At 42.3% G+C, this 25,795-nt stretch overlaps 1 protein-coding gene across 1 annotated transcript; it reads right to left on the bottom strand.

The window, feature by feature from the left end:
- Positions 1-23,524, bottom strand: stard15 (StAR-related lipid transfer (START) domain containing 15). Its single transcript, XM_041846810.2, has 6 exons — positions 23,068-23,524; positions 10,292-10,439; positions 5,477-5,580; positions 4,970-5,087; positions 1,661-1,713; positions 1-1,251 (listed from the first exon to the last, which is right to left on the bottom strand). Exons 1-6 carry the CDS (start codon positions 23,212-23,214, stop codon positions 1,030-1,032), a joined length of 792 nt encoding a protein of 263 aa, XP_041702744.1. The 5' UTR covers positions 23,215-23,524; the 3' UTR covers positions 1-1,029.
- Positions 23,525-25,795: the final 2,271 nt, after the last annotated feature.

Here is a 25,795-nt window from a genome sequence, read left to right as displayed (position 1 = left end):
TATAAGTCAAATAAACATGTATGCATATCACGCTGCGCCTTGGTCTGACCCGTCGATGAACGAACGTGACAGTATAACTGAAGTAATGACCTTTTAACAGCTAAACATGCTTCATGACCCCTAAGGTTATAACAAGCTATAACAGATTATGACTGATTATAATGATTCCAGAGAGGAGCTTGAATTCCCTCAGGTGTTGTTATGCTGCCATCTCTCCATCTCTCCTCCCCTGTGACTGTCATTAGGAGCCTCAGTGGGCCATTCACTGTACAAAAGCACACTTGTCTTGGTGCATTATGCTAATTCACTTCCTAACAAACTGACAACATTCCAATGTTCTAACCGCTCATGGCTTCCGGAACACTGGGGGATGATGAAATGTTATGACGTTTTACTGCCACTGGGAGGCACTAGAGACCTGGAAATATACTGTAGTAGGCTGAATGATAAGGTGACTGTATTGTTAATGGCTATTGTATCTCACTTCAAATGAAAACTTAGTCAAATCAAACATGAATATGGAGAAAAAAAACATGTTAGGGTCTTTAAATTAGTTATGAAATAGACACAAAGTTTTACACTATTATTATAATCAATTAGATATTATACCATTGAGTTGAAAATAGCACCGTAAATACATTGTCTATTTTTGGAAGAATAAGTCAGATTTTTTCCCAATTTGTCATGCTATATGAAAATACCCTGTCAAACCCCTCTGACTCAATAAGTTATGGATAAATTACGACTAAATGCAACAAGACAAATTTGCAGATCAAAATGATAGTAAATCATACATGTATATTATTTGTACTGTACACACACACTCTCACACACATGCAAAGACACACACCAAACGCAACGCAGAGGGTGTGTCGGAAATTGCACCCCCTATTTCCTAAATAGTGCACTACTTTTGACCACAGCCTTACGGGCCCTGCACAAAAGTAATACACTAAATAGGGAAATAAGGTGTCATTTTAAACACAGCCTCACAATTCTATACAAACAGTCTCTTCACTCCGAGTTAGCCTAGGTCTCTTCATCGTCACTGTGATGTTGAGCTCGTTTCTCCTCTGTCAGGCTGCTCTCGTCGATGTTCTCCAGTGAGTCAGCTCTCTGCAGTACGAGGTCAGCCACGTTTATACACGGTAAGGTGTTCTGCTCAGGATACATCCAGGGCTTCAGGTTAGGGTTGTGCTTCCTCTTCCACTCTGGATACTTCTGACAGGCCTTGAAGATCTTCTTCATGGCCTGGGGGGGGAAAGGAGCACAGATATTCAGATTCTAAATGGATGTGTTAGCTAAGCGCCTCTCGGGTAAGCCTTGAGACATGTTTTGAAGGGTTTTATAAGTAAGCAATACGCTGTAAATTATTTGTTTATAAATAGTTGCTAAATGTGTAATAAACAGCTATCGCCATGGTAATAACACTTTTCATGGTATCCTTGATAGTGATTTTGGAATCAAAACAATCAAAACATCTTTGGGAAATGCATGTACTTCCTGAAACCACTAGATGGAGGCAGAGATACACAATAATTTCTCTCTCCCAAACCAGAGACGGAAAATACAGGTTGCCCCCTGTGCTTTGTTAAGTCACACTCTCTCTAGTTCTCGAGATACTACATTTCTAAGACAGGACCGATTATTATAATATTACCTTTGGTGCTACGAACTGAGACACTCTATTCACCACCCACTTTGGAAGGGAGCCTGCAGTCCAGACAAAAACATGAAAGTTTAACACCAATACAATACTCATAAAGTATTTATTGCAGGCAGGCCTATGATAGCAAATACAATACTGAAAAATGTGTTCTCTCTTTAATAAAACACACTGCTTCCTGTTGACATAGTTCCTGCATGACCTCTGGTTTACAGTAAGGACAGTATACAGCAGATATAGTTCCTACAGGACCTCTGGTTTACAGTAAGGACAGTATACAGTAGATATAGTTCCTACAGGACCTCTGGTTTACAGTAAGGACAGTATACAGTAGATATAGTTCCTGCAGGACCCCTGGTTTACAGTAAGGACAGTATACAGTAGATATAGTTCCTACAGGACCTCTGGTTTACAGTAAGGACAGTATACAGTAGATATAGTTCCTGCATGACCCCTGGTTTACAGTAAGGACAGTATACAGTAGATATAGTTCCTACAGGACCCCTGGTTTACAGTAAGGACAGTATACAGTAGATATAGTTCCTACAGGACCTCTGGTTTACAGTAAGGACAGTATACAGTAGATATAGTTCCTGTGGGACCCCTGGTTTACAGTAAGGACAGTATACAGCAGATATAGTTCCTACAGGACCTCTGGTTTACAGTAAGGACAGTATACAGTAGACATAGTTCCTACAGGACCTCTGGTTTACAGTAAGGACAGTATACAGTAGATATAGTTCCTGCATGACCCCTGGTTTACAGTAAGGACAGTATACAGCAGATATAGTTCATGCAGGACCTCTGGTTTACAGTAAGGACAGTATACAGCAGATATAGTTCCTGCAGGACCTCTGGTTTACAGTAAGGACAGTATACAGTAGATATAGTTCCTACAGGACCTCTGGTTTACAGTAAGGACAGTATACAGTAGACATAGTTCCTACAGGACCTCTGGTTTACAGTAAGGACAGTACACAGTAGATATAGTTCCTACAGGACCCCTGGTTTACAGTAAGGACAGTATACAGTAGACATAGTTCCTACAGGACCTCTGGTTTACAGTAAGGACAGTATACAGTAGATATAGTTCCTGCATGACCCCTGGTTTACAGTAAGGACAGTACACAGCAGATATAGTTCATGCAGGACCTCTGGTTTACAGTAAGGACAGTATACAGCAGATATAGTTCATGCAGGACCTCTGGTTTACAGTAAGGACAGTATACAGCAGATATAGTTCCTGCATGACCCCTGGTTTACAGTAAGGACAGTATACAGCAGATATAGTTCCTACAGGACCTCTGGTTTACAGTAAGGACAGTATACAGTAGACATAGTTCCTACAGGACCTCTGGTTTACAGTAAGGACAGTATACAGTAGATATAGTTCCTGCATGACCCCTGGTTTACAGTAAGGACAGTATACAGCAGATATAGTTCATGCAGGACCTCTGGTTTACAGTAAGGACAGTATACAGCAGATATAGTTCATGCAGGACCTCTGGTTTACAGTAAGGACAGTATACAGTAGATATAGTTCCTACAGGACCTCTGGTTTACAGTAAGGACAGTATACAGTAGATATAGTTCCTACAGGACCTCTGGTTTACAGTAAGGACAGTATACAGTAGATATAGTTCCTACAGGACCTCTGGTTTACAGTAAGGACAGTATACAGCAGATATAGTTCATGCAGGACCTCTGGTTTACAGTAAGGACAGTATACAGTACAGAAGTGTGATGATAGTGTGCCAGCTGTATGAGCTTTACAGCAACAAACACACACACACACACACACACATATACATACACATACACACACACTCACACACTACCACACGCACACACACACACACACGCATACACACACACACATACACATACACACACACTCACGCACACACACACACACACACACACACACACACACACACACACACACACACACACACACACACACACACACACACACAGAGACTCACACACTACCACACGTGCACACACACACACACGCACACGCACAGCAATGGAACAGAAGGAATGTATTATCAACGGGGTAGCTCGGAGCAGCACAGAAAACGGATGACATCAGCAGATTCATAAAACATGTCTTCTGCAGTGGTGGTGTCATACTGGTGCAGGGGGCCATCGGAGGCTTCCTGAGGCTTCACACTCAAGGACACACACACACACACACCAAGTCTCTTCTCACTCAAGGACACACACACACACATACACCAAGTCTCTTCTCACTCAAGGACACACACACACACACATACACCAAGTCTCTTCTCACTCAAGGACACACACACACACACATACACCAAGTCTCTTCTCACTCAAGGACACACACACACACACACATACACCAAGTCTCTTCTCACTCAAGGACACACACACACACACATACACCAAGTCTCTTCTCACTCAAGGACACACACACACACACACACATACACCAAGTCTCTTCTCACTCAAGGACACACACACACACACACATACACCAAGTCTCTTCTCACTCAAGGACACACACACACACACACATACACCAAGTCTCTTCTCACTCAAGGACACACACACACACACATACACCAAGTCTCTTCTCACTCAGGGACACACACACACACACACACACACACACCAAGTCTCTTCTCACTCAGGGACAAAAACTAGGCTAGAATTAAGCTGTAATACAAGCTAAGTCCAATGATGAAAACAGTTGTTAAATTACAATGGAACACACGTAGTAGTTTTAGACAATGTGGTGATCTGCTGCACCCCGCCTTTAGGTTTAGAAAAGGTGCAAGAGAAGATATATACTGTAGTGAAATGGTCTCTCCACACTTCAATCAGATGCAATGTCAGTATTTTAATGGCTACGCTTTCGGTCAGTAATGGCCTTCTTTAGAGCACAGTCGTTAAAAGCACCTTCAATATCTTGGATAGGAAGGATACTCCGCAGGTCATATCATCAGCCTAGTAGGGTTCAAAAAGTTACTTATGTAACATCATCTTTTTGCGTTTGATCTTTGCCTGATTCCTTCCTAGGACCTATGTCTGTGTACACAGAGATATTTCAACAGGACTCTCTCAGTGGAGTGAAGCGAGGGGAGTTTCAGCTAACATTAATGCTGTTACGTACACAAACAGTAGGGTTCTCGTAGCACTCAATGACAACGATGCACTGTATCCATATCCAGTGTTGACCAGCATAGAGCTGTACTGTAAAACACCAAAACACTATGTTATTTAAATCATTTAAGATGCTCAGTACTGTATATAACCAGTTAAAAGGTTTACCTTTGGGATCGACCTGCGTTAGGTAATAGAGAGTGGAGGAGTTTGCTCCGTTGGACTGAATCAGGTAGCCTGTCAGCAGCGACACCGCTCTCACGTAGTCCTTTCTGGGTGGATATTGCTGGAATAAGACCGATCAAATGAAAGTATTATTCACGAATGAATTACCATAACAAATTAAACCAGTCAGCTGTTCACATTATATTTAGACTTTTTTTTTTTTTTATTCACAACCCGGACTTCTGTGATAGGTCACAACAGAGGCATGTAGGGATGTTGACTCAACTTATACCGCAGACTGAGCCTTTGGCAGGCAGTACTAATGGCATCTATCTATTGTACAAAATTCACTCTAAGACATGCTCAACTTTAGATAAGTAAAATCATCTTTGGGTGCTGTAGCACAAGAGTAATCCTACTTGTACGAAAAAGATGACCAGCCACTCGTCCGTTGTGACGGCTGATAATATTCCGAGCCAACCAACACTGTGTGTAGATAAAGGTACATACCGGGTGTTTGACAGAGTAGTTGATGATCAGGTAGTCGTTGCCCAGAGGAAGCCATGATCTCATGGTGACAAAGTCCCTGTTCTTCAGGGGGCTCGGGCACTTCCCTACAGACACAATGACAACATGACTTTAGTGGAAGATGTTTCAATGTGTCCACATGTCCACATACTGTAGTATTCTATTGTCTAATTCTCTAGAGTTCTCAATGATTCTCAGTGATGAACTGCCTCACAACCCAGTCTATTCAGTCTATTTCTATGACTGCTCGTTTGCTGTACCTTTCATCTGCAACATGTGGTTAGTCATAGAAACAGCTTTTACTATGAGAAACATGGTTTAGTCTACTACATATGGGGCATATTGACTCACACTAACTGCCGTTCATGTACGGCAGTTGACTCAAGGTGAAGTATATAAAACTGTCAAATACAGTAATGAAATAAAAGACATGACAGTTGAAACCAAAGGGAGGACAGTCAGCAGGTGTAAAGATAAGATAAGAGGCAAGTACATTAGAGCTCAGTAAATATCCTGGTTAGTCTCTGTGGGATAGCAGTGACAATACTGGTTAGTCTCTCTGTGGGATAGTAGTGACAGTACTGGTTAGTCTCTCTGTGGGATAGTAGTGACAGTACTGGTTAGTCTCTCTGTGGGATAGTAGTGACAGTACTGGTTAGTCTCTCTGTGGGATAGCAGTGACAATACTGGTTAGTCTCTCTGTGGGATAGTAGTGACAGTACTGGTTAGTCTCTCTGTGGGATAGTAGTGACAGTACTGGTTAGTCTCTCTGTGGGATAGTAGTGACAGTACTGGTTAGTCTCTGTGGGATAGTAGTGACAGTACTGGTTAGTCTCTCTGTGGGATAGTAGTGACAGTACTGGTTAGTCTCTCTGTGGGATAGTAGTGACAGTACTGGTTAGTCTCTCTGTGGGATAGTAGTGACAGTACTGGTTAGTCTCTCTGTGGGATAGTAGTGACAGTACTGGTTAGTCTCTCTGTGGGATAGTAGTGACCGTACTGGTTAGTCTCTCTGTGGGATAGTAGTGACAGTACTGGTTAGTCTCTCTGTGGGATAGTAGTGACAGTACTGGTTAGTCTCTCTGTGGGATAGTAGTGACCGTACTGGTTAGTCTCTCTGTGGGATAGTAGTGACAGTACTGGTTAGTCTCTCTGTGGGATAGTAGTGACCGTACTGGTTAGTCTCTCTGTGGGATAGTAGTGATCGTACTGGTTAGTCTCTGTGGGATAGTAGTGACCGTACTGGTTAGTCTCTCTGTGGGATAGTAGTGACAGTACTGGTTAGTCTCTCTGTGGGATAGTAGTGACAGTACTGGTTAGTCTCTCTGTGGGATAGTAGTGACAGTACTGGTTAGTCTCTCTGTGGGATAGTAGTGACCGTACTGGTTAGTCTCTCTGTGGGATAGTAGTGACAGTACTGGTTAGTCTCTGTGGGATAGTAGTGACCGTACTGGTTAGTCTCTCTGTGGGATAGTAGTGACAGTACTGGTTAGTCTCTGTGGGATAGTAGTGACCGTACTGGTTAGTCTCTCTGTGGGATAGTAGTGACAGTACTGGTTAGTCTCTCTGTGGGATAGTAGTGACAGTACTGGTTAATCTCTCTGTGGGATAGTAGTGACAGTACTGGTTAATCTCTCTGTGGGATAGTAGTGACAGTACTGGTTAGTCTCTCTGTGGGATAGTAGTGACAGTACTGGTTAGTCTCTCTGTGGGATAGTAGTGACAGTACTGGTTAGTCTCTCTGTGGGATAGTAGTGACAGTACTGGTTAGTCTCTCTGTGGGAAAGTAGTGACAGTACTGGTTAGTCTCTCTGTGGGATAGTAGTGACAGTACTGGTTAGTCTCTCTGTGGTATAGTAGTGACAGTACTGGTTAGTCTCTCTGTGGGATAGTAGTGACAGTACTGGTTAGTCTCTCTGTGGGATAGTAGTGACAGTACTGGTTAGTCTCTCTGTGGGATAGTAGTGACAGTACTGGTTGGTCTCTCTGTGGGATAGTTGTGACAGTACTGGTTAGTCTCTGTGGGATAGTAGTGACAGTACTGGTTAGTCTCTCTGTGGGATAGTAGTGACAGTACTGGTTAGTCTCTCTGTGGGATAGTAGTGACAGTACTGGTTAGTCTCTCTGTGGGATAGTAGTGACAGTACTGGTTAGTCTCTCTGTGGGATAGTAGTGACAGTACTGGTTAGTCTCTCTGTGGGATAGTAGTGACAGTACTGGTTAGTCTCTCTGTGGGATAGTAGTGACAGTACTGGTTAGTCTCTGTGGGATAGTAGTGACCGTACTGGTTAGTCTCTCTGTGGGATAGTAGTGACAGTACTGGTTAGTCTCTCTGTGGGATAGTAGTGACAGTACTGGTTAGTCTCTCTGTGGGATAGTAGTGACAGTACTGGTTAGTCTCTGTGGGATAGTAGTGACAGTACTGGTTAGTCTCTGTGGGATAGTAGTGACAGTACTGGTTAGTCTCTCTGTGGGATAGTAGTGACAGTACTGGTTAGTCTCTCTGTGGGATAGTAGTGACAGTACTGGTTAGTCTCTGTGGGATAGTAGTGACAGTACTGGTTAGTCTCTGTGGGATAGTAGTGACAGTACTGGTTAGTCTCTGTGGGATAGTAGTGACAGTACTGGTTAGTCTCTCTGTGGGATAGTAGTGACAGTACTGGTTAGTCTCTCTGTGGGATAGTAGTGACAGTACTGGTTGGTCTCTGTGGGATAGTATTGACAGTACTGGTTAGTCTCTCTGTGGGATAGTAGTGACAGTACTGGTTAGTCTCACTGTGGGATAGTAGTGACAGTACTGGTTAGTCTCTCTGTGGGATAGTAGTGACAGTACTGGTTAGTCTATCTGTGGGATAGTAGTGACAGTACTGGTTGGTCTCTCTGTGGGATAGTAGTGACAGTACTGGTTAGTCTCTCTGTGGGATAGTAGTGACAGTAGGCTTCAGTACCATAACTCTTCATATGTTGGCCAGATCAATACTGAAAAGAGAGCTCTTTGTTTCTGTGTGTGTCCCAAATGGTACCCTATTTCCTACTTTTGACCAGGGCCCTAAGGACAAAAGAAGTGCACTATATAGGGAATAGGATGCCAGTTGGGATGCAGCCTCTGTCTATATGAAGAGAAACCTCAGCCATAATTTAGTTGTATGATTCTGCTGGTGCTTCTCTGTAGTGGATAATCCGCTGTTACTACTGTGCTGCCTGCTCAGAGTGACTTGCTATCCTCCTCCCCCTCCTCCTCTTCCTCCTCCTCTTTCTCCTCCTCTTTCTCCTCCTCCTCTTCCTCCTCCTCTTCCTCTTCTTCCTCCTCCTCCTCTTCCTCCCCTTCTTCCTCCTCCTCCTCTTCCTCCTCTTCCTCTTCATCCTCTTCCTCCTCCTCCTCTTCCTCCTCCCCCTCCTCCCTTTCCTCCTCTTCCTCCTCCTCCTCCTCCTCTTCCTCATCATCTTCCTCCTCCCCCTCCTCTTCCTCTTCCTCCTCCTCCTCTTCCTCCTCCCCCTCCTCTTCCTCCTCCTCCTCCTCCTCTTCCTCCTCCTCCTCTACCTTCTTTTCACTTCTAATGACAGAAAGAGTCAGAAGTTGCTGGATGTTATCTGCTTTGACCTTGACAACCCATCTGCTTAGACTCGCAAGAGCACACACACACGCATGGAAGTACACACACACACACACACACAGGCATGTACTCACACACACACACACACACACACACACACACACGCACAAACACAACAGTTATGACGGTCCCTGACGAGTGCCTGATGAGTCAGAGCAACCTTCTGCTTCCACCCCGGCTGTAGTTTCCACCTGCCTCCTGAATACTGATTCAATACCAGGAGGCTTATCATCAGTAAACAATGTGACACTAACTCACAGGAGTAATGTCCTACGTCTGACACTAACTCTCAGGAGTAATATCCTACGTCTGACACTAACTCACAGGAGTAATGTCCTACGTCTGACACTAACTCACAGGAGTAATGTCCTACGTCTGACACTAACTCACAGGAGTAATATCCTACGTCTGACACTAACTCACAGGAGTAATATCCTACGTCTGACACTAACTCACAGGAGTAATATCCTACGTCTGACACTAACTCTCAGGAGTAATATCCTACGTCTGACACGAACCATTAGGAGTAATATCCTACGTCTGACACTAACTCTCAGGAGTAATATCCTACGTCTGACACTAACTCACAGGAGTAATATCCTACGTCTGACACTAACTCACAGGAGTAATATCCTACGTCTGACACTAACTCACAGGAGTAATATCCTACGTCTGACACTAACTCACAGGAGTAATATCCTACGTCTGACACGAACTCATCAGGAGTAATATCCTACGTCTGACACTAACTCACAGGAGTAATATCCTACGTCTGACACTAACTCACAGGAGTAATATCCTACGTCTGACACTAACTCACAGGAGTAATATCCTACGTCTGACACTAACTCTCAGGAGTAATATCCTACGTCTGACACTAACTCACAGGAGTAATATCCTACGTCTGACACTAACTCACAGGAGTAATGTCCTACGTCTGACACTAACTCACAGGAGTAATATCCTACGTCTGACACTAACTCACAGGAGTAATATCCTACGTCTGACACGAACCATTAGGAGTAATATCCTACGTCTGACACTAACTCACAGGAGTAATATCCTACGTCTGACACTAACTCACAGGAGTAATATCCTACGTCTGAAACTAACTCTCAGGAGTAATATCCTACGTCTGACACTAACTCACAGGAGTAATATCCTACGTCTGACACTAACTCACAGGAGTAATATCCTACGTCTGCGTTGACAGTAAGCCTGCCGATATCGTGGGTGTCAATCATGTTGCTGTCCCACTTCTTCCGGTAGCTGGTGTCATGAAGGACGTCGTAAAGGGTCTCAGCAGTCACGTCCTTGCACACTATCTTCATCTGAAACAATAAGTAAAACAACACATATTATATTTTAAAAATGAAATGATAAATATATTTGTCTAATAACCTATACCGATAAACCCTATAACTACATTGTTGCTGCTACAGTTATAGGACTAGGGTTAGATATGAATAACAAGGTAGGACAGTGATTGATTCAACTTCCCTGAACTGCGGCCTCTGAAATTGGAACTGTCTTTAGTATCAATAAAGTTTAGAACGGATGTAGTGCATGCTATGAAAATAGATCAGACACAGAAGCTGCTACAGTCTCTCTTCTAGAAGGATTTATGTTAACAAATTGTTATTTGGAATGTTCCCCATAGATCAGTCCGTGTTTTATAGAAAAGATTGCACTGTGCAGAAAACCTTCAACAACTGTAATTCAAAAGATCGCCAGGTGGGAACACAGTACACCACCATAACAACAGCATTTGAAGTTGAGGAAGTTGAATATTTTATATTACAGTAATACCTGTGTGACCATATGGAACCAACAGAATACACCAAGACCTAACTAAATTAATTTACCATATGAGATATATTAGTTGAATGAATAATAAACTAAATGAAGTGTTGCCTATGAGATACAGTGGGGAAAAAAAAGTATTTAGTCAGCCACCAATTGTGCAAGTTCTCCCACTTAAAAAGATGAGAGAGGCCTGTAATTTTCATCATAGGTACACGTCAACTATGACAGACAAATTGAGAAATAAAATTCCAGAAAATCACATTGTAGGATTTTTAATGAATTTATTTGCAAATTATGGTGGAAAATAAGTATTTGGTCACCTACAAACAAGCAAGATTTCTGGCTCTCACAGACCTGTAACTTCTTGTTTAAGAGGCTCCTCTGTCCCCCACTCGTTACCTGTATTAATGGCACCTGTTTGAACTTGTTATCAGTATAAAAGACACCTGTCCACAACCTCAAACAGTCACACTCCAAACTCCACTATGGCCAAGACCAAAGAGCTGTCAAAGGACACCAGAAACAAAATTGTAGACCTGCACCAGGCTGGGAAGACTGAATCTGCAATAGGTAAGCAGCTTGGTTTGAAGAAATCAACTGTGGGAGCAATTATTAGGAAATGGAAGACATACAAGACCACTGATAATCTCCCTCGATCTGGGGCTCCACGCAAGATCTCACCCTGTGGGGTCAAAATGATCACAAGAACGGTGAGCAAAAATCCCAGAACAACACGGGGGGACCTAGTGAATGACCTGCAGAGAGCTGGGACCAAAGTAACAAAGCCTACCATCAGTAACACACTATGCCGCTAGGGACTCAAATCCTGCAGTGCAAGACGTGTCCCCCTGCTTAAGCCAGTACATGTCCAGGCCCGTCTGAAGTTTGCTAGAGTGCATTTGGATGATCCAGAAGAGGATTGGGAGAATGTCATATGGTCAGATGAAACCAAAATATAACTTTTTGGTAAAAACTCAACTTGTCGTGTTTGGAGGACAAAGAATGCTGAGTTGCATCCAAAGAACACCATACCTACTGTGGAGCATGGGGGTGGAAACATCATGCTTTGGGGCTGTTTTTCTGCAAAGGGACCAGGACGACTGATCCGTGTAAAGGAAAGAATGAATGGGGCCATGTATCGTGAGATTTTGAGTGAAAACCTCCTTCCATCAGCAAGGGCATTGAAGATGAAACGTGGCTGGGTCTTTCAGCATGACAATGATCCCAAACACACCGCCCGGGCAACGAAGGAGTGGCTTCGTAAGAAGCATTTCAAGGTCCTGGAGTGGCCTAGCCAGTCTCCAGATCTCAACCCCATAGAAAATCTTTGGAGGGAGTTGAAAGTCTGTGTTGCCCAGCGACAGCCCCAAAACATCACTGCTCTAGAGGAGATCTGCATGGAGGAATGGGCCAAAATACCAGCAACAGTTTGTGAAAACCTTGTGAAGACTTACAGAAAACGTTTGACCTGTGTCATTGCCAACAAAGGGTATATAACAAAGTATTGAGAAACTTTTGTTATTGACCAAATACTTATTTTCCACCATAATTTGCAAATAAATTCATTAAAAATCCTACAATGTGATTTTCTGGATTTTTTTTTCTCATTTTGTCTGTCATAGTTGACGTGTACCTATGATGAAAATTACAGGCCTCTCTCATCTTCTTAAGTGGGAGAACTTGCACAATTGGTGGCTGACTAAATACTTTTTTTCCCCACTGTATTACATAAGGTGACATCCATCTTAATGCGCTCTGTTTACATTACATCCATCTTAATGCTCTCTGTTTAGATTACATCCATCTTAATGCTCTCTGTTTAGATTACATCCATCTTAATGCTCTCTTGTTTAGATTACATCCATTTTAATGCTCTCTGTTTAGATTACATCCATTTTAATGCTCTCTGTTTAGATTACATCCATTTTAATGCTCTCTGTTTAGATTACATCCATCTTAATGGCCTCTGTTTAGATTACATCCATCTTAATGCTCTCTGTTTAGATTACATCCATCTTAATGCTCTCTGTTTACATTACATCCATCTTAATGGCCTCTGTTTAGATTACATCCATCTTAATGCTCTCTGTTTAGATTACATCCATCTTAATGCTCTCTGTTTAGATTACATCCATTTTAATGCTCTCTGTTTAGATTACATCCATCTTAATGCTCTCTGTTTAGATTACATCCATCTTAATGCTCTCTGTTTAGATTACATCCATCTTAATGCTCTCTGTTTAGATTACATCCATCTTAATGCTCTCTGTTTAGATTACATCCATCTTAATGCTCTCTGTTTAGATTACATCCATCTTAATGCTCTCTGTTTAGATTACATCCGTCTTCGTGCTCGTTATACAATATAGTTTACATCATATTAAACTCTATTCAGTATAATGTACATAATATTAAACTGGATACAGTACAGTGTACATCATATTAAACTGGATACAGTACAGTGTACATCATATTAAACTGGATACAGTACAGTGTACATTGTATTAAACTCTATAAGGTATAGTGTACATCATATTAAACTGGATACAGTACACTGTACATAATATTAAACTCTATAAGGTATAGTGTACATCATATTAAACTCTATACAGTATAGTATACATCATATTAAACTGGATACAGTACAGTGTACATCATATTAATCTCTACAGTGAGGGAAAAAAGTATTTGATCCCCTGCTGATTTTGTACGTTTGCCCACTGACAAAGTCATGATCAGTCTATAATTTTAATGGTAGGTTTATTTGAACAGTGAGAGACAGAATAACAACAACAAAAATCCAGAAAAACGCATGTCAAAAATGTTATAAATTGATTTGCATTTTAATGAGGGAAATAAGTACTTGACCCCTCTGCAAAACATGACTTAGTACTTGGTGGCAAAACCCTTGTTGGCAATCACAGAGGTCAGACGTTTCTTGTAGTTGGCCACCAGGTTTGCACACATCTCAGGAGGGATTTTGTCCCACTCCTCTTTGCAGATCTTCTCCAAGTCATTAAGGTTTCGAGGCTGACGTTTGGCAACTCGAACCTTCAGCTCCCTCCACAGATTTTCTATGGGATTAAGGTCTGGAGACTGGCTAGGCCACTCCAGGACCTTAATGTGCTTCTTCTTGAGCCACTCCTTTGTTGCCTTGGCCATGTGTTTTGGGTCATTGTCATGCTGGAATACTCATCCACGACCCATTTTCAATTCCCTGGCTGAGGGAAGGAGGTTCTCACCCAAGATTTGACGGTACATGGCCCCGTCCATCGTCCCTTTGATGCGGTGAAGTTGTCCTGTCCCCTTAGCAGAAAAACACCCCCAAAGCATAATGTTTCCACCTCCATGTTTGACGGTGGGGATGGTGTTCTTGGGGTCATAGGCAGCATTCCTCCTCCTCCAAACACGGCGAGTTGAGTTGATGCCAAAGAGCTCCATTTTGGTCTCATCTGACCACAACACTTTCACCCAGTTCTCCTCTGAATCATTCAGATGTTCATTGGCAAACTTCAGACGGCCCTGTATATGTGCTTTCTTGAGCAGGTGGACCTTGCGGGCGCTGCAGGATTTCAGTCCTTCATGGCGTAGTGTGTTACCAATTGTTTTCTTGGTGTCTATGGTCGCAGCTGCCTTGAGATCATTGACAAGATCCTCCCGTGTAGTTCTGGGCTGATTCCTCAAAGTTCTCATGATCATTGCAACTCCACGAGGTGAGATCTTGCATGGAGCCCCAGGTCGAGGGAGATTGACAGTTATTTTGTGTTTCTTCCATTTGCGAATAATCGCACCAACTGTTGTCACCTTCTCACCAAGCTGCTTGGCGATGGTCTTGTAGCCCATTCCAGCCTTGTGTAGGTCTACAATCTTATCCCTGACATCCTTGGAGAGCTCTTTGGTCTTGGCCATGGTGGAGAGTTTGGAATCTGATTGATTGATTGCTTCTGTGTACAGGTGTCTTTTATACAGGTAACAAACTGAGATTAGGAGCACTCCCTTTAAGAGTGTGCTCCTAATCTCAGCTCGTTACCTGTATAAAAGAAACCTGGGAGCCAGAAATCTTTCTGATTGAGAGGGGGTCAAATACTTATTTCCCTCCTTAAAATGCAAATCAATTTATAAAATTTTTGACATGCGTCTTTCTGGATTTTTTTGTTGCTATTCTGTCTCTCACTGTTCAAATAAACCTACCATTAAAATTATAGACTGATAATTTCTTTGTCAGTGGGCAAACGTACAAAATCAGCAGGGGATCAAATACTTTTTTCCCTCACTGTATATAGTACAGTGTACATCATATTAAACTCTATACAGTACAGTATACATCATATTAAACTGGATACAGTTCAGTGTACATCATATTAAACTCCATACAGTAGGCCTAGCTACAAGTCAAGCACAGTGTATCATATCACAACGTAAACAAGCAAATATGTGGTTTTCCCCCATATCTCTGACCCATCAGTGTGGGATAGCTGGGGGCCACAGCAGTAGAGTGGGGGGGAGCGTGGGATAGCTGGGGGCCACAGCAGCAGAGTGGGGGGGTGCGTGGGATAGCTGGGGGCCACAGCAGTAGAGTGGGGGGGGTCGTGGGATAGCTGGGGGGCCACAGAAGTAGAGTGGTGGGGGGGGGGTCGGGATAGCTGGGGGCCACAGAAGTAGAGTGGGGGGGTGGCGTGGGATAGCTGGGGGCCACAGAAGTAGAGTGGAGGGGGGTCGTGGGATAGCTGGGGGCCACAGAAGTAGAGTGTGGGGGGCGGGATAGCTGGGGGCCACAGCAGCAGAGTGGGGGGGAGCGTGGGATAGCTGGGGGCCACAGCAGTAGAGTGGGCCATTCCAAGCCATTCCTTCTGTTTGGGTTTGAGTGTTTTTATGTCCAAGACAAATGTATCTTATCTCATCAGATCTTTTCTAATGATGGTGGCCCCTAGCCTTTCCTTGTGTTTGGGTTTGGGAGAGGAAGGAAGGACTGAGAGAGGAACCAGTGGTCAGAAGTTTATTGTTTGTATTTAACTATGAGGCTGCTACAGGAGTTTCCCATAACACTTCCTTTGGATACCCTCTCCATTAAGCATTATAAGCGCATTTTTAACACCTTATTAGCTGTGAATAATGCATTATAATGCACAACTTAGTTTACTTTCCTGTTGCACTCCATAGCTGTAGTAAATATGTTTATTTAGGCTCTTCTGTGATCAATTAGCTTTATTTTAATGAAAGTCATCTTCAGTGGGGAACATTGGTTTTTTGGCTCATCAAATGGCTCATCAAATGTCGGACTCTTTGTGAGTAAAGAATTAAGAATTAAGAAAAGACAGGATTCAAGATTAAAGTGGAAACTACAGGACAAAGAGATGATACATTCAATTCAATTTGACCCATTGTCATCGAGGTGTAAAGTCCAGGAGAGGAATACTGTAAAGAGGGGTTAAGCCCCGGAATAAGAATTCCACTTCCTTCCATTGTAAATCTTACAGGATGCCTTTAGTTGATCAGTGTGCAGGGATTACAGTGCTGTATAGCATTCCAGGTGCAACACAATCAGATATTGTGTGTCGGGTCAACGTAGCAAACGGCTCCATGTAACTCAATCAGTAGATCGCTGGTGTTGCGTTAATAATTCACCATCCAGGCCTGGCTTCAACAGAAGGCCTATTAGCTTCCCCGATTTCCACTGCCGTGGTTGGCTCCTTAGGTTAGGTCCCTCTGAATGGAATGTCGTCAATACCTCTACGCGAATGTTCTATTATTCAGGAGCCAAGAAGTGCATCAGTGCCCCCGGAAAGATTCATGCATTATAAAGACAGGTCTGTCTAGCCATCATCTCCTTTCTGTTGACGTTCGTTCTGGGTGTCAACATTTGTTTTCTCATTCATCTTTCTAAACAATTCATAATTCATACACTGTTTCTTGTCTTTCCTCTTTATTTACCCCCATCTGGGTTCCCGACAGGGTCAGCTGGAGTTCCTTCAGTAAGGGCTGTTACCCTCTTGGCAGCAGAGGGGAATCAGGTTTCCTCGTTACTAGCTGCTAGCCATTACCACAGTTTTCCATTGTTCATTTTTCAGGACGTCTCCTGGGTGGACGTCACCTCAGAGACCAAGATTGCTTTCCTTTCTGACAGGCAGAAACCAGAGGCCTTCTACATAGGCATGGTCTGATCATCTAGTGATCCTCTAGTCTTACCTAGGACTACAGTATAGCTGCTTTCTACAGAGGTGTGGTCAGATGATCTAGTCTTACTCTGATTCAGAGGGGTTGGGTTAAATGTGGAAGACACATTTCAAGTTGAATGCATTCAGTTGTATAACTGACTAGGTATCTTGCCCTTTACGTTTCCTTTTCCCTTTCCCTAGGACCAACGTTCCCTCTACATTGCGCGCGTGCGCGGCCCCGCACTTCCTCCAGGACTGCGGAGTAGAAGAAATGCCAGGCCACACAGAGACACAAGAGATTGTGTCTCTGTGCAGTTCGCCCCATTAGTTTGCACTTTATAGATAAACGTTTTTTCTGTGATCGAATCAACATTATATCATCCCCTTTTCAATGCAACAAATCAAAACAAATCTAACTTTGCAAGATTGAGTCTGTGATTTTGTGGTAGGCAGAGCCAGAGCGCAACGGAGTAGAATTCTACTGGCGGGGGGTAGCCCATGACCGGTCTTTCAATAACCCACGAGAGAATGCGCTTTTCAGATCAGATCAGATCAGAGCGCAGAGTCACGCGTGTTCACATTTGTTGATATTCTTTGCTAGTTAGCCAGTTATTAGCCCAGGCATAGATAAGTATAGGTCAGCAATGGGGAGTTACTGCTTCCTACAAGAGCACAAAAGTGTAGGCTGCATTTCTTTGAAAAGCCAGTCAGGTAAAAAAATATATGCCATTTTTAGCAGACGCTTTTATCCAAAGCGACTTACAGTCATGCGTGCATACATTTTTTGTGTATGGGTGGTCCCGGGGATCGAACCCACTACCCTGGCGTTACAAGCGCCATGCTCTACCAATTGAGCTACAGAGGACCACGAAGCTTGTCTTAATGAAAGGGGCAGTGTTGTATTTTGAGATAGGCTTGAATATGCAAATAAGCCAATAGGCAGAGGGGTAGCCTACATTGTCTAATTCTCTGTATGGTAATAATAATGAATGTTTTATTTGTAAAGTGGTTTCTTGCATCATACAACACAATACAATGCAATTTAAAGTTACCTATTTGGCCAATGGTGTTACAGACCAAGTAAAAAATAATGAATTAATGTCAAGTCCTTCATAATGTAAAAACGTTTTTAAAAGTCTCATGCAATGCAGGTCTGCATTGAACACCACATATTGGCTACTGTAGGCTATATCATAGAAATCAAAAGCTATTTCCATGTGAAAATGTTCTGGGATTTTCTCCATTGGTTTTGTTGGTAGGCCTACATTATGTTAAAATAGCCACAATAGACTATTGGCTACTGTCTAAAACTGTAAGTGTTCACTGTAAGCGGGCGCCGGAAGTTGCACAAAATTCTCACAATGTTCAAGTTTCCGCTCACAAGACCTACAATTTGCCTAGTGCCCCAATACTGCTATACTGCTATACTACTATACTACTACACTACTTTACTACTATAGTACTATACTGCTATAGTATTATACTACTATACTGCTATACTACTTTACTACTATAGTACTATACTGCTATACTGCTATACTACTGTACAACTATACTGCTATACTACTATACTACTATACCACTATACTGCTATACTACTTTAATAATATAGTACTGTACTGCTATACTACTGTACTACTGTACTAATATACTGCTATACTGCTATACTACTATACTGCTATACTACTATACTACTATACTACTATACTACTATGCTACTATACTACTGTACTACTATACTACTATACTACTATACTACTATACTACTATACTACTATACTGCTATACTGCTATACTGCTATACTGCTATAATAATATACTACTATACTACTATACTACTATACTACTATACTACTATACTACTATACTACTCTACTGCTATACTGTGGTGCAGAATTGGGATCCACCTGAATTCCTATCCAATGGTGCAATCACAAACCTTCCATCCTCTGGAACTGATTAGGATTTTAGGACATGAATACACTCAGAAAAAAAAGGCACTATCTAGAACCTAAAGGGGTTCTTTGGCTGTCCCCATAGGAGAACCCTTTGAAGAACCCTGTTTGGTTTCAGGTAGAACCCTTTTTGGGTTCCATGTAACACCCTTTTCACAAGGTTCTACCTGGAACCAAAAAGGGTTATCCTATGGGGACAACCGAAGAACGCTTTTGGAACCCTTTTTTCTAAGAGTGTAGGCTATGTTTTGGGAAACCACTAAATTATTGGTAAAGGATAGCAACATTTTACTGCATAATGTTGCTATCCTAAATTATCATAAATGAGAGGAAGCTCTCCTTTTAATAATTTAGGATTATCATCTTCATCATATTTTATGAGCCCTCTCTCTCTCTCTCTCTCTATCTCTCTCTCCCTCCTCCTCCTCCTCCTCCTCCTCCTCCTCCCCCCTAGCTTAGCATTATATCATCATAGCCCTATTCACTACACATTCACTAGACATTAAGCTCTGAGACTGAATAAACTGCTCTCGTAACAACAAGCATTTGCTGCAAAATGAGAAGATGAGAAACCTCTGCAGTTATTTATCTAGTGAGTTTTACAGGGGTCTCTAAGGGGGAGAACAGAAGAGAACCACAGCATTATGGGTAATGGAATGCTCCAGGGGTCTCTAAGGGGGAGGACAGAAGAGAACCACAGCATTATGGGTAATGGAATGCTCCAGGGGTCTCTAAGGGGGGAGGACAGAAGAGAATCACAGCATTATGGGTAATGGAATGCTCCAGGGGTCTCTAAGGGGGGAGGACAGAAGAGAATCACAGCATTATGGGTAATGGAATGCTCCAGGGGTCTCTGAGGGGGGAGGACAGAAGAGAACCACAGCATTATGGGTAATGGAATGCTCCAGGGGTCTCTAAGGGGGGAGGACAGAAGAGAACCACAGCATTATGGGTAATGGAATGTTCCAGTATTTGTCATTACCTGCCACTAATATGGTCAAGAGACCAGCACATATTATAATAACTCATGGTCGACTATGTTAACAGTCACCAGTGCTTTACAAAGCCTAAATCCTGGTGTAGTTAAACACCTACCTAATCAGAAAATTGTATGAACAGGGGAATTACTCAATGCCATGTTATCAGTGGCGGCTCCTGAAAAAATTCTCAGGGGGGGCAATTTTTCTGATGATTTAGGTGACCTACACACATTTTTAAAAAGATATGTCCAGCAACAACATGAAGACAGGGGCAGCATATAAGTCAATACCAGAAGCATTTATTGACTGATCTCAAAAGTGTTGGCTTACCAGGGTTGGTGGAGCCCTCAGTTTCATCTTTGCCTCGCAAAGCTAACTCAAACACTCCGCAAAACTTCACACACTGGATTAGCCGGCTGAGGATGTGGCGGTTCTTGCTAATGTCGTAGTAAATATATTTGTTATAGTGAATATGGAATATGATATGTTGAGTAAAATGTTGTGCTAAGATCTATTTAGGTCAGGAGCTGGTTATAAGTTCTGTTCCTATCCAATAACAATGGACAAAAGGGTCCTATCTTGTCAGCCTTGTCAGCAGGTGGCCAAGGACAACACCCACGCCATAGGCCTCTCAGTTCTTCCAACTCACGAGTTCTTGCTCTGAGGACACACACACACACACACACAAACACACACACACACATCATCACTGTTAAACACACACACACACACACACACACACACACACACACACACACACACATCATCACTGTTAAACACACACACACACAAAAAATCCCCTCTCTTAGGCTGAACATTTGAAGACAGAGAACCCGACTCAGAGCCAATGCAACAGTGACAGTAGCCTGGAGGGGACCTCGCCCAACTCATCAGGACCAATCAGAAGATCAGAACTACTAGATTCAACCTACTTCATTTATTGCATAAAATGTCTGCACACAATGTTTCGGGGCTCTCTTCAGATAATAATAATAATAATAATAATAATAATAATATGCCATTTAGCAGACGCTTTTATCCAAAGCGACTTACAGTCATGCGTGCATACATTTTTGTGTATGGGTGGTCCCGGGGATCGAACCCACTACCTTGGCGTTACAAGCGCCGTGCTCTACCAGCTGAGCTACAGAAAGTGGATACTCATGGATGCGCATCGCAATTGTAAAATGTCAACACAATTGGAGACACCACGTCATTTTTGGAGACATGTTATTGACAGTAAACTATTGTAGATGCGACTGCTAACTAAATAAAACATTTTAGCTGGCTAGCTAATCATCTTAGCTAAATGTGGGGCAAACAATTCAGTTATTTACCGTTAATTTGAGGGATTGGGGTGAAAGAAATCGAGTTACATAGTGATACTTTACGATATACTGTATTGACAATATCGCAATATTTTAGCGCTAGTTGGCTGTACCTGCACCAAAAACACCATTATTGTTCCTTCATAGCTTGTTCTCAATCTTTTCACATTGGGAGCCAATTTGTTTTCAGCACTTTATTTCCATGACTGATCAAAACTCGTTCTCATGGCTTTCTGATCCCTCTGCAACAGACATATGGTGCGCAATAAAATCACAGTATCGAATCGCACTACGTATAGAATCATGAGACTCGCAATGCATATATCTTATCGTGAGGTTCCTGGCAATTCCCAGCCCAAGTTCATTTGCCACAACAAATCTCTTCGCTAGCAAACGCGATGTCTTCTCCAAAACGGCAATGTGTCTCCAGCAATGTTTACTTTTTGACGTTCTATGGCATCTCCACTTTCCAAGCATATATGACCACCTGTAATATTTTGGTAAGTGATGCAAATAGTGAACTATGTAGGGCCAGGATGTAAAATATATGTAGCTGCAGCAATTTCTCTTATCTGATATGGTAAGTAATGGGGCTTAATGTATAGCTCCCTAAGAGTTTGACGAACGGGTCCGTGCACGCGATTCCAGATATCTTTACCTCTGAATAAACTGCCTTTATTATACCATATCCACCCTGTCCAAAGTCTCTACTTGGTCTCAGTTCTCCAGTAAACTTGTGATTATCAACACTAACCTCATCGTTGTGGCGGCGGACAGCTAGCCTGTATCCCTCATCCAGTTGAGTGGCAATGTTATTTTTTCGTTCGTACCAATTTTTGGAAAATCCTCGGGTGTAGGACTTTCCGCCTTTAGTAGAAACCTGTTGAATTATTAAATTTGGTCTGGGAGGTCCTAATTGTTTCGTTGCCAATTTATCTTGATTTGTTCGCCGACAAAAAGGAACTTCTTTCAAAGAGACAATCGAGTTGCACTGCCATTTTGACAGTAATAGTGAATTGATTGATGAGGCTACCCGCTCTTTTCTTAGTTACGTTCATGGTTATGTTACGTATGACGAAAGCGCGTAAGTGCAAGCCCTCAGACACCCATGAGATTGTATTGAAAGCTCTGATATTTGAAAAAATAGATTTTACATGGGAGTCTATGACAGACTTCTGGGCGATTTTCAACCTGACTGAAATCGCCCCAAAAGGGGGGGTGGCCATTTGAAGCACGACTTTAGCCTGATTGGACATTTAGTGGCAGATCAGACCAGACGTCTAGATTACAACACTGATAACTACTGTTGCCGTGATATAATTGATTAGAAAAAAAATCCCTTCCTTTTCCCGTTTGGCAGTGCGTCGCCCATATCGCCCTATTGAACACACCGCCCCTGCATGTTATTCACAAGGGTAAAGCTACGCCTCAAGTCTAACTATAGTCTACTCCAGACAAATACCATGAATAAGGCTGTATACAGGATTTATTGATGATCGTATTGATTTAAACATTAGGAAAATGATCATTATGATTCCATACATTAGATTCGAAACTGTTCAGTTGAAAAAAAATGATAATAATCTCGAGAAGCGCTACAGTAGTCGGGTTGCTCTTGGAAACCTCAAATTCCACACTTCCAGTGTTCTCTCCTCTCCTCTCTGCAGTGCAGTGTTTTCCCTTTAAGCACAGCACCAGTCGTACCAGAAGGATGCTGTAGAAGCGAGACACTTGCCTTTAGTTTCTGGATAGTTTTACACTCTTCGTCCCTGCACCACACCGTCACGCTTCCCTTGTTGTAGCGCGCTGTCCATCCTTCGTGGTTTTCACATTGTTCCTTGAAAGAGGTAAAGTCTGTATCGTCCGGTATCTGAACGGACATCTTCTTGTACCCCTCCTTGTGATGAGGACAGACAGAGAGTGGTAATCCCCTTTTGCATTAGATCTTCCTTTATCTCTGTTAGCTCCCACTGCAATGCTGAGTTCGATGGTTCTAGTAGATATCAGCACAAAGTGCTTCCCAGGGGAAATTCAGGTAACAATTGAAGTCCCAATAACAAGTAGAAACTAATTTGAAGGTAGAGCTATGACTAATTGACGAGGACTTTTGTCCGGAGTCCTGTTGATAATGTCACCTACTCTAAGCAGGTGCACCTTCGTCGTACTAATCTCCACTGCCTCTGACTCTCTCACACCCCCTATCCAGTGGCGGCTGGTGAAAAATATTCTCGGTGGGGCTGTGCCATACTTTTTTTTTCCTGTAACCATCGCGATATATTTTAACACAAACTGCAGGACAGCAGTGCTCAGTGAAACATTCAGTAATTATTTAATGCCAATATTAAAAAGTTGAGGCATTCTTACACAAAAACATATTACACAAACCCAAGCCTTTCATTTGCATTTAAAGTGAACTTTTCACCATTGGTAGTAAACAGGCAACGCAACAGGCATGCTGTCAGAACAGAGTGGAAAGTGGACAATAACATGAAATTATTATAAAGTTTATAGGAAATCTTACACTGTATAAAAGGATGTATAATATAGAAATGGATATCAAGTGGATGAACTCAAACCTTTGACTGGAAGAATAGCATACAGTATTTTATGATCATACTAAATGTGACTAATTGTTAATGTGCTCCAGAACTGCAACAATTAATTGATACAAAACAACATATATACAGTAATATTAGCAAAGACACTATTAAGACTTTCTAGAGTACCATATATAACTGGATTTTTTTATGCTAAGGTCAACTATATACAAAGAAACATGCGGCCAGAGCTGCTCTGTGTGTGTGTGTCTGTCATCTTATTTGTACAGGAATTTTGCCCGTCTGTCCTTCTGAGTGGCAAACCTCTCAATGACCCTTTGATTAAAGTCAGGAATGTCCCTGACAAGTTTCTTCTCCATGGAGAGCATGGCCAGAGCGTTCAGGCGATCCTGTGTCATGCTGTTTCTCAGGAAGGTCTTGATCCTTTTCAGTGTAGAGAAGCACCTTTCTGACTCAGCAGTTGTCATGGGTGTGGTGATGAGGATCTTGAGGAGGCTGGCAGTCTCTGTGAAAGTGCTCTGAAGGTTGTTCTCCATGAAGAACTGGTACAGGGGCACTGCACCACTACAAGCCTTGAACTCACTGTTCTCATAGATGAGGGACAGTTCGGTTTTGAGCTTGGCCTTGTTCAACATGGGGTACGCCCACGGTTGTTTCAAGCGCTGTATCGGGAACTTCACACTGTGTTGTGGGAACAACTCTCCGTGCAATAGTGTTGCGCTGATGAGGTGCTGGGTGAAGGAGAACCTCTCTTTGGCATGACTCAGGATGGTATCACATACCTGTAAAAGATACATCATCAGCTTTAATTTGCAATTAAGCTATTTTGATGCAAGTGATCCTGACTGACACATGCCTATGTCCAACTCAAGTATATGATTACCAAGGTGCTGATTGTTCAGGGTTTTGGCTACATACTACCAGGCCTGAAAAAAGTTCTAGGGGGAAACACTGACAATTACATCACAACTTACCTCTATAGCCAACCTCTGTTGTTCTCCTGGTCCCAGCATCCTCCGTCGCTTGATGGGCTGTTGCTGCTCGTCAGATGCGCTGTCCCCACACAAAGAGGGAATTGAGGCCCTGGGTCCAAAAAAATAAAGTTTAATTTGATAACTTGCAATCAGACTTCTTAACTCACTGTAATTCCCCCTCAACACACAACCAGTGACTTTTATATATATATATATATATATATATATATATATATATATATATATATATATATATATATAGACAGACAGACAGACAGACAGACAGACAGATAGTGTGTATATACACACAAACTATGTCTAGTAACTGCTTTTAACCTGTGATGTACATAATTAACTGATGTTATTACGTTTTAAAGCCTTTTTCTATTACATTTGTGAGAGGGATGCAACATCATTTTGTTCTGCTGTGCACTTAGCAATAAAGTTAATCTTCAATAACAACTAGGCCTCTTCTAGAAATTGACCTGGTGGACACCTGAATAATTATTACAAACTGTGTAGTACTTTCCTGCATTATTATCAACGTCTGATTGTGTCTTCTCTTTCCTTTTAAAATACTAAAACAAATATAATTGTGACGGCTCTATGATAATCACTCACTTTGATGACCAGACACATTTAGGCTTTTAAACTGTTGTAAGTGAACTATTCATCTTTCTAACAACATCTTTATCAGCCAATAGTAAATATAGTTATTTACCTGATTGTTAGCATGCTGTCTGTGAACCTCTGGACAAGTGCTTTAATGAAGACAGGGTCGATGTTCCTCTTCTGCAGCTGGCTGAAAAGCATGTCCACATTTGGCATGATCTTGTGGAACAGTGCCAGGAAAAACAGAAAGCCTCGTCTTCGAGCATCCTCACAAAGCCCCCCGCCTCTCTGACAGTCGGGGCATCAAAGTTCCCAGAGT

The sequence above is a fragment of the Coregonus clupeaformis genome, chromosome 3 (assembly GCF_020615455.1).
Source record: "Coregonus clupeaformis isolate EN_2021a chromosome 3, ASM2061545v1, whole genome shotgun sequence".
Lineage (NCBI taxonomy): Eukaryota > Metazoa > Chordata > Actinopteri > Salmoniformes > Salmonidae > Coregonus > Coregonus clupeaformis.
The sequence above is the reverse complement of the archived record's forward strand: the minus strand, read 5'-3'. Positions and strand labels throughout refer to the sequence as shown.

What these genes read in the sequence shown, in the direction of transcription:
- stard15 (XM_041846810.2), bottom strand. Translation starts at nt 23,214, where the DNA reads ATGTCCGTTCAGATACCGGACGATACAGACTTTACCTCTTTCAAGGAA. An exon ending in AGACGTAGGATATTACTCCT is followed by an intron (nt 5,581 to 10,291) that starts GTGAGTTAGTGT and finishes TTGTGTCTGTAG; the next exon opens with GGAAGTGCCCGAGCCCCCTG. An exon ending in AACGCAGGTCGATCCCAAAG is followed by an intron (nt 1,714 to 4,969) that starts GTAAACCTTTTA and finishes TCTGGACTGCAG; the next exon opens with GCTCCCTTCCAAAGTGGGTG.